This window comes from Choristoneura fumiferana, chromosome 26 (genome assembly GCF_025370935.1).
Source record: "Choristoneura fumiferana chromosome 26, NRCan_CFum_1, whole genome shotgun sequence".
NCBI lineage: Eukaryota > Metazoa > Arthropoda > Insecta > Lepidoptera > Tortricidae > Choristoneura > Choristoneura fumiferana.
Genome location: NC_133497.1, coordinates 9,665,969 through 9,676,628, shown reverse-complemented (window position 1 = coordinate 9,676,628; position 10,660 = coordinate 9,665,969). Strand labels below are relative to the sequence as shown.

Genomic DNA, 10,660 nt, shown 5'->3' with positions numbered 1-10,660 from the left:
CCTTTATTGAGGGAAGGTCAGAGTTATTACCATATTGTCTTGTTGCTGTTGTTTCTTTTATGACGTTTTTATTTACTCGCTACGTGTTATGTTAAGTATTTATGATGATCATAATTCATCTTAACAAGTGCGTGATCGTTTATTGTTTTAGGCGTGACTTAAAGAGAATCGTGGAAATAGGTTCTAATCATTACACATTGGAATCTTAGAAATATTCTTACTGAGTGTCTTGACTCTTGAGCCGCTTTTTTTTACAAGTACATAATACCAATACTGCTCGAAGGCGCTCTGTTGGTTTCTTATTGGCAATGTTACCAACTTTAGTGACTTTCTTGCTAAATCTAGCATATGATACTACGTTAGCAATATTCAACAAATTTTGCTAAGTGTAAGGAAAAGTGACTGACTGACCGACGACTTTTCAACGTCTACCGATTTTCGAAATAATTAGTTGGCAACATCGCTCCTTTCCCAGCTATAGCAACAAACACCAACAGCATGTCGAGAGACTCTAGGCAGCACGTTCACCCACATTTGACTCGGTGCCAACTGCTTTATGACGTCATACTAGTTTACTACAGTGCTTAGCGGCGCACTCGTGCCACCATTAGCAAAGCAGTTTTAACTTTTCCACAATTTCAAACCATTCTAACATCTCCATACGTGTTTCTATAGTGGCGTAGCGCTTTGACTCGATAACCACTAGTTTCTCAATTTTTACGTAGCTCCCGAATGTTCCTATAAAGTTATGCCCTCAGTAACGATGACACCAACACGAAGAGTTAACGAACTAACTTCTGTGCTATGAGACACGATACGGTCTGACATAGATACCTTGATGATATATAGACGCGTAGGTAGATTATACGTAGACGTTCAATTCAACTATGCGATCAATAGCACAAGGAATACAAACACTTCATTAATATCGCAGACAAGTAGGCTTTGTCTTGAATAATGGCTGCGGGCCCATTTCAATCATAAAACGGACGTTTGTTTGTGATTTGATTTATTTGCTATGTAAAATATATGATTTGTTTAGTATTTGAATGACAGCGATAGGATTAATTAATTATCGCCATGGTCAGCCGAAAGACTTCCATCCATGACTTTTCTTTACTGGAACGCACTTTTTTTTTTATTCGACTGGATGGCAAACGAGCAAGTGGGTCTCCTGATGGTAAGAGATCACCACCGCTCATAAACATATGCAACACCAGGGTATAGCAGATGCGTTGCCAACCTAGAGGCCTAAGATGGTATACCTCAACTGCCAATAATTTCACCGGCTGTTTACTCTCCTCGCCGAAACACAAACAGTGCAAGCACTGCTGCTTCACGGCAGGTAGCGAGCAAGATGGTGGTGCAATCCGGGCGGATCTTGCACAAGGTTAGGACCACCTGCGCACTCTTGTGACCTTAAGGCACCTCACGCACTAAATGGCCACGCACCACCACGACCGACCATTCGCCGCAACGACCAGTTCAACTAAAGAAGCGGCCAGTTGGCCGTTGCGGCCAAATGCGCGACGTCATATGATTTCTTTAATCAAGTAATTAATATTACTGCAACAATCCTATTAATTAAGAATTAGTAGTTAATTAATGAAATGTATTTTATTTTTTGCCGTTGCGGCCACTTGTTGTTGTCGTGGCCGTCCAGTGCGCGAGGTGCCTTACCAGGCCATCAGTACACCTTGTGGTAGGCATATCCACTCCCTAATTATTCCCAGGATTAATTATCTATATCAATTCGGACGCAGAATCTCTTAAAAGTATTAAAAGTAACTGCAACACCCCAAACCAAGCCAGAGGCTAATACCTAAATAATAACGGGAATAGAAACATCAAGCCAGCTAAAAACGCAAAGCTCCTATCTGACTAAAAGACCATATTTTCCCGGGTTTGACAGTAACGTCAGATAGAATATGCTTACAAGAATGGAGATTGTGCATCAATAATAATAACATGAAAAAAATGTTGCATCTAACTAAATTTTTTTTTTTAATCCGCAAATTTTCATTGTTTTTCGCTTTTTTTAGTCCTTTTCGTGGTTTACTACAGCTTAGCAAAGTTGTCACTATCAAACGCCAAGCCAAGCTGTATCTTTATTTCAGTTACTAAATAGTACTGCATGCCTTGTTTTGAGTACTTTCCAATTTCTTCATACAAAAAACCCGATACTTTTCCAAATCATGGCATACAGGAGTGCCCACTTTCAAAATCAAAGGGAGGACACACAAAGCGGAATGCATGGGAGTGCGTCTTTTGTGCACAGGCACCGGTGTGTAAAGGCGTTTTGTTTAAAAATGCTTTTTTGTTCGTCCCGTATGTTTTTCGAGGATTGAATTCACATAGGCTCAATGGGTTGTTTAAAGTTTTGTCAATTCGGCATTCGGTTTGAGGCTTATGAATGTTGGTAGCGCTCCGCCCATAACAAGGTAAACTGTAGCCGGTTGGTATGAGCTAGTGAGCACAAACAAACAAAAAATCCTTTTTTTATTCAAGAAGGTTTATAAGTAACCTCGGCGACGTCTTTACGGTGAGTTTTCGAAACAGAGCCTTTGCTATCGCGAAATCGTCTTGCCTGTCGGGATTCTATAGGTTACATATCGGCGAGAGCCTATCGGAACTATACTGAGCCGCGAAAAATCTGGCCCTCAAATGTATGCAGTAATAGGTAATTTTGTACGTAGAGTGGGCTTGTGCCGCTGAGTATATTATTTGCTGTCTGCCTACGTCTGTGTTTCCTGAAGGTTAAAGACAGTATGCTCGACTGGACCACCATGCGACATCTACCACATAACCATCGAAACAAATAATGATCCAAATAACGAAATGGACCAAAATAAGTAGGTAAGTCTCCGCTGTTCAAGAAACCCAAGACACTAAAACTATTGCAGATACGATGCCGATAAGAGCAAAAAGATAAAATTCTTCCTCTGCCAATAACTATGTACCGGCGTATCAGCAGCTGTTACCTAGATGATTTCACATTAATAGTAGTTACAATAAATATGATCGGGTTATGCAATTTTTATTGAAATAACAGTTTTTTTTACTTACAAAGTTCGACATCAATCTGTGTTTCCCTTGGCCTTTATCCTGCAATTTAGGGGCTTTTACCATCCATTGATTAGTGTTAACTGACGGTTAAGTGTGATGCCGTCTCCGTCTATTCGAACAAAACAAATAGAGACGGCATCACACATTTAACCGTAGTTAACACTAATCAATGGATGATGAAACAGCCCCTAGTACTATGATAATGATAGTTCTCTCTGGCTAACCCCTGGGCAGAGGCGGCGTGAAGATGCGTGTGGAACTTGATGACTCCAGTGCGGGTCGCGAGACGACATCGATATCTATCGATAATAACTACGTGGAAAATAATGAAAAACAGCAGATACTTACATATTTTATAAAATTTACAAGTGCTAGTCAATGTGGTAGTAACGTCAAACGTGGCAACTTCATCTCCTATCAACAACGTTATTATAGTTACCTTCATCAACATGATGTGTTGTTACGAAATCAAATTGGCTGGTAGAAAGCTGTTACGATGACACTTGCATTATACTTGGTTTGGATAGGTATTTAACTGAATGTAAACATATCGGAAATACAAAATGAAATATAGATACACAGAATAAACCAGAAAAAGAGACCAGCGCTGGGAATCGAACCCAGGTCCTCAGCATTTCGTGCCGCGTGCCATACCCCTATACCACCACTGGACAGGAGTGCTGGACGGAATGCTGAGGACCTGGGTTAGATTTCCAGCGCTGTTTTTTTTTCTGGTTTTTTCTGTGTATCTAAATTTCAGTTTGTTATTTTCGTTATGGATTTTACGGGATGACAGTAAAAGTAAAAAAAATTTGGAGTTGAAATAAAAAAATACAAAAACGCTCCAAAACCAGTCCTAAATGTAAACCAAACTTCAGCTGCCAGATTTGGTACATTTAAGGATTTTAAACATTTTACTTATATATCATTGTAATACAAACTAGACTAGTGTATTTCAATACAGAAATGTAAAATTTACATTTAATGTTTAGATAGTTTTATGGGGGAATTTCAATATTCAAGACACCAATTGACGTTGTTTTGTTCACATTTTGGTAAATATCTACCCAAACCAAGTATGGAATGCGCTTGAAATCAAGCGAAGCCGTGCAGTACCGACAAGTCACGTTAGTTTTAAATTCACTTTACACTACAAGGGCAGTAAGATGAGACATGGCTTTAAAACTTGCTTGTTCTAATTCTGCACGAATCTAAGTTTATCAGCGTTAGATTATGTATGAAGATAAAAAGATTTAGGCAACAATTTAGCTGTGTCCTGTGGGATCAGAATTTGCTTTAAATAAAGGCAAGTATCACAATTATTTTGTTTTGCTGCTCATTTATTCAACCATGCTCACAGCTATGTACTAACTTACGTCAAAGTTAATAGCTATTATATAATTAAGCGTATATTTAAAGCTTAACATGTTAGTCGTTTTCACATATGCAACTGAATGCGACTGTACACAATATCGATATCGACATGGACATCACGGTCGCCGCACTATCGAGCGGTGCGTTGACCCCGCTGGGCTCAGCTTTTTGCTTCCTGTCAACTGATGTGATGCTGCATCCGTCACCTTACTCGTCTTAAGAGTTGTATTAGCAACTTTTGAATCATCCATGTCATGCTAAGATAAAAAAAAAACTATTCCAAGATAAATAAACGCTTGTAAAAAACTTGGATGTTAGTTTGTTTAGGTTAAAATCTTGTAAGCCCAATTTGACTCACTTCCAGTGATCGGATTGACTTGTTTGATACACATGTGTAGGTGAGACGACAATGCAAGTGTAGTGTTTTCATTCTTTTTCAAATACTCATCTCTTCAGGACTTAGAAACATTATTTAAATAAAATAAAAAAACAAAGCAAACTGCAACTACATGCATACTGACATGGATAACTAGCATCAATTGTGACGAAAGAGAGTGTAATAATTATTCGTTGCGTTGCATTATGTTGGGTTGGATAGGGTTGCCATTACCCTTGCATTACCTTTTTTTATTCATTGTTCTTATGTTTGTCACGAATGAATGTTTCTTTCTTTCTTCTTTCTTTCTTGCGGTACTGGTACTGGAATACCTACTACGCAAAATTTCCAGAAATTATAATAAGTCCTTTGTTACAAGTGACAAAAATCTGCGTGACAGCTAAATATACAAAGATAAGCCACTGTTTAGTCTATACTTCCGGGCACGATGTTTATAGAGGCATGCAAGTCATAACATTGAAGGAAGACTGGTTTTATCTAGAACGAAGCTATGAAGGTTTGAAAATGAGACAAAATGGTTCTAGAAAAGTTGCGAGTGCCCCGTCTTATTTTTTTGTGCGGTTTTGACGGCATATGAGACAGCTTTCAAAACAAAGTAAGTCATTCTACCCCTAAATTAAATGTAGCCTTTATTCACTCATGTGTTTGAAACTAGAGCTAATTGATAACCAGCCTCATTCGTATCAAGTTGCCTATCCTGAACCTAGGCCTCCTCCAGTTGTTCCAATTTCTTTCCGTCTCTGGCAATTTAACGAAAACCAATAGGTGGGACATCCTCCCACCTCTTGTATTGTCTTCTTCTAGTTCTTTATGGACCTGACCCTAAACCCAAGAACCGTCTAATAGTGATAATAAGAAAGCGCCAGTTTAAATTCCAGTGAAGATAGCGGAAATCTAGCCTTAACTATTTCAAGATTAGCTCAGTGATTAGACCCGGAGTAAAATTGACAAATAGCCAGTCTTTGTTTTCCAAGATGACTGTGGGAATACTTTCTAATAATTTTCTTCGAAAGAATACGCCGATGACAATGCAGACGTCATTTGTGTAGAGTAAAGTTATGACTGTTGTGGGGCGTTGAGGTGCTAATTTGTGAGGGCAAAGTTGAACAAACTAGTAGCTGTGAAGTTTCAGTGATGGCAATACGCAATCGAAAACCTACTTGCTATTGTCAACATTATTAATCTAGTGACTATAGTCAGTGACTGGACGGAATCGGACAAATCATATGAATTAAAACATTTTTTTTCGCTGCGTGACATGAAGATATGGGTTATAAACTTTCAAGTAATTAGATGGGCAGCTATTACATGTCTCTGCTTTTATGGCAGCGTACACCCAATGGAGGGCGGTGGAAAAACACAAATATCCTGTATCACCGAACGGTTGCATTCAAGGGCGGCAGATTTTGTTTGTTCGCCGCGAGCGGTAGTAGTCTACGCTACTCTACCGTCTGTCTATTATTTTCTTATGAACAATGAGTAATTAGATGTGAACCAATTTTGAAAAATATGTCTAAGAACCATCGCTAGAAAACCTGCTTTCAATTTAAAAAAAAACCGTATTAGTAGACAGACAGACACACAGACACACATAGCGGTCAAACTTATAACACCCCTTTTTGCGTCGGGGTTAATAAAAGGGAATAAATCAACCTTACGTCCTAATTGGCATGGAAACAACACAAGTAGTTAATAGATGCACAGAAGCTCTGGCTTGTAGTAAATCTTAAACGTAAAAGGAGTTTTAATTTAACTAGTGACTTCAACGCCTCTGTGGGATATCTAGAAACCGGTCTAAAACCAGTAATTAACTAGGGCTATAGCTGGCATTGCAGCTTTAATAGCACTTCGATCAATGTCACATGGAAAGAAGCCCAGCTCTCTATAATGAAATCGAGAACTTTTACGACTGAATTGAATAGTAATTGTGATCCGGTTTCTTTAAATAGTCACAATCAATACTTGAAAATCACAAACCACCTCACGCACGACTCTAGTCCACATAGTGTGTTTGAGAAAAAGCGGTGACTATTATTGGATTACAAAAAAACTACGCCATTGGCAATTTATGGCAGTCATCAATAGTTCAATTGGTTCAAGTTTCGTGATTCGTCTAAATCGTGATTGGCCTAAAATTCTAGTTCTGAACTCTTGGTGATTTTGATGAGTGTTCACTAGAATCTGGCTACTAGTAGCTCGCCATCAATCTAGTAATCTAGTCAATAGAAGACGAATGAATTGTGGCAATACATTTCTGAAAAGATTCTGGTTAACCCGTCCATCTAAACGGGTTGATGCCAGGGAACTCAAGTCAATTTTGGCAACATGCGCCACTGCATGTTTCGTCGAATATCGGACCAACTTCATCATCATAAGAAACCAAGACTAACATAGACTTTCTTTCAATCGGTTCATAGCCGCCGTAACCGTAACTCATAGTAACGCAAAGATTTACAGCATTTTCATCGGTAGAGCTCCAATCAAAACTTGCCTTAGAAACCCCACACGCTCAGTCAACAAACAGGAGCCAAACATGCGCTATGCCGTATATATTCTGGACGTTTTATAGCTTCATCTACAAACAATACGTGACTGCTGCCGTTATTACCACATTATTTTCAGGAATTACGACTCCGGTGAAAAAATTGGGGCAAAATGGTGAAGAAAAAGTAAGGGAAAAGCTAAACTTTTTAACAGAAATATTTGCTACGGCATGTAGACCATGATTAGCTTCAATGAACTTGTATTTCGACGCGTCTACGGATGAAGTGAAGAATTTCCGAGTAGATGTTAAACATGCGAATCATTAAAATAATTTCTTTAGACTGTTAGATCGCTGTGACAATAGGATTGTACATAGCTTTGTTTACGTTGAACGATCCTGCATTACAAATACACTTTTGACACGAAGTGCCACTATAAGACTTTTATTTAATGTTGAGTGACATTTAGTCTGACAACTACAATCAAAGAAATGTTTTTTTTTTCTTAATTCATTACCAATTTTACACACAAAGACTGAATACAAGCTGTAAAATCTTAATTAAATATAGCTCCAATTGTTTACCCGTCTGCCAATCCCAATTAATATCGTAACTCGACACACGTAACTCTAACCGTCGGCTTCGACCGCAACGGTTAACGGTTACGGTTACGACGTGACACCAGTCAATCCCGTGCCGTAATGCTGATTCCGTTGAATAATTTATCATTTATTGATCAGATAACACATTAGCAGGCAGTGGCATTGCTTTTGGGAATTCAGTTATAGAAGTAGAACAGCGGAGGGCTATGTTTGGAGATTCTTTGCGAAATGGATTGGATGTATTCTGAAATAACAACTTCGCGATTCCGCTTCCAATACGCTCTGGAGTTTTTTTTTATTCAAGAAAATGGGGATTTAAAGAAACGACATAAAGATTAGCAAAGTTCAAGTGACAGTGGGCGTAGCTCAACAGAATTGATTACCGTAGAAAAAAATGGGTGAAGGTCGCCGGAACCAACTGTACGCGAGGAGCGTATCAATGGGAGCCTCAAGAAATCCTTTACCAACAAGTGAAAGTCTTTCAATTTACACAATGATGGTGACAGTTGAATTAATAGGCTTTTGAGGAATACTTTTCGGACGTCCTTATCAATGAAATAAAACCAATTTGCATGCAACTCCACGAGCACTTTGAAGGTGACGTAAGAATAAAGAATACTGCGCGGAATCAGATTAAATCCTCAAAGATGGATGAATGAAGTCCGTAAAGAAAGTAAGCAAAATCGTTGTTACTTAGCTGGATGGAGCTTTGCCAGCCCTTGTCTGGTTTTCCACCCCTTTGGCAACACCCGAGAATTTTTAATATTCATTCAGTAATCGGCAATAAAAGATCAGAGGGGCAGCTGGGGAATCATTATGTAAAATCGGCGTCTTATTTCAACTTTTGAGTGTCTTGCCTGCGAAGTTGAAAAGAAACGGGATGTTTTGAATATGGAATCATCAAAATAGACAAGCTTTAAGAAAAAGGGTAAGTAAAATGGAATTTCTCTTGCTACAGCCTATGCTAATGCGTAAACCAATAAGAAAACATTTTATAAATTTTTGTCTCGTACCGCATCCACATATATTTTTTCCTCAATTTTTTTTGTCTTGAGGTCTTTGCAGCCAAACCGGTCAGGATCATCTTTGGCTGTGCCAATCTATTTAAAGTCCAGGCTGAGAATATTTTTTAATGGTTAACGAAAATAAATGTCGGAAACTGGTGAGTATTTCTTTGTTTGCAAAACGCAGTCATCCCGAAACATCCGATCATCTTTAGGGGCTCAACCAAATGGCGTTTGGAAAAGTTTATTCCTTCTGCCCCCAAATTTAATATTCAGTACTCTTCCGAGCAGGAAATGTAACCATTCACAAACTTAGGGCAATTTTATCTTCGTTTGTCGTTCGCCTTCCACACTCGCGAACTTTCTCGTACGTTGATCGAATTACCAATCGTGGAAAGTCTGGGGACACATTGATATCCTTAGCAAGCTCGTTTCTCACTAGACCTCTTTGCTGAGAAACTAACCTTTATCTATATCAATAAGGTTAAGATTGGGAGTAACTTCAGAAGTGTCTTATGAGTTTGCATATATTACGCTTTGTGATATATCCTGCGGTTAAATTTTGCTATTATGTGGTCGGCTGATGTGGGATTTAAGATCAGTACGCAAATAAATTGGCGTAACTTACGGTCTTGAGGTTTTTTAGAAATTTGTCCTGCTTATATCAAAATAAAATTACGATTCAAAATGTCATTCTTTAAATAAAAAAAAACACAAACCCCTGGTTGTTTCCCCTTGGATTTAAGAAAAAATATAATAAGTCACAGAAAATCAAGTCCCTACTAATATCTGTTACCTCTTAACGCTTAAACCGTTTAATAAAAAAAAACCGATTTAGATGAAATTCGGTGTGGATACAGTTTTTAAGACCCTGAGAAGGACATATTATAGTTTTTACCCCGCAAAAGTGCATAGTTCTCTTGGGATAGCGATAAACAAATTCTTGGCGGACGAAGTTTTAATAAGAATATCTACCTAACAGAAAGCACTATGATAATGACGTCAAATTGCTTCAACACAATAGAAAATCATCAGGGTAATGTGGAAAGCGAAAATGACAGTTTTAACGACTAATTGCCACGCGAAGCTACAGCCACGATCACAGAATGTGCCGTAAACAGCGCTATTTATAAGACGAATAGCACTTTGGCGTATAATGTCTGTAATATCCTTAGAGCTTGCTTAATTTTCCACGAGAAAGAAATTAGAAATGAAAAAGCCACTTTGGCATTTACTGTATTTGACACAGTTCAAATTGTTTACGATTCTGACTCAATGGTAATACGAGTAACCGAACGTTTTGAATTAAAAGTAAGTTTAGTAAACATCATTGATTAGACTCAGAATAACGAGCAAAACAATCAAAGAATGCACTATCTTAAGATAGTTATTAACAAAAACATAGGCAAGATGAGGTAAGACCTATTCACAGCGTGGGAGCTTGGGAACTGCCATTGACATTGCACTGAATAAGATTAAAAGTGCGTGGACTTAAGATAGCTTATGAGATATTCTTGCAGACGAGAAAGTGGATATATGATAAATGTTTGAAGAAAGCTGGTAGTGAAAACAATGAAACTAATTGAAAACAAAAGAGTAAACTATTAATGGTTTTATTAATACACGATACAGAATTAATACATCTAAACTCTTTACTGTCTTTCTTAATGCGATTACACGGCACTTGATAAAATGAGCTTATAGATAAAATTATTTAATTGTATGCACTTAGTA

At 38.1% G+C, this 10,660-nt stretch overlaps 2 protein-coding genes across 2 annotated transcripts in view; both read left to right on the top strand.

Annotated features, from left to right (window-relative positions):
- Positions 1–10,660, top strand: part of LOC141443142 (uncharacterized) — an 86,455-nt gene that overhangs the window by 13,463 nt on the left and 62,332 nt on the right. The window lies entirely within an intron of this gene.
- The window catches only part of LOC141443070 (uncharacterized), a 9,518-nt gene continuing 7,929 nt past the window's right edge, over positions 9,072–10,660 (top strand). Inside the window, exon 1 of the mRNA XM_074108281.1 lies at positions 9,072–9,084. Within this exon, the coding sequence (XP_073964382.1) occupies positions 9,072–9,084 (13 nt within the window). The remainder of the gene's footprint in view (positions 9,085–10,660) is intronic.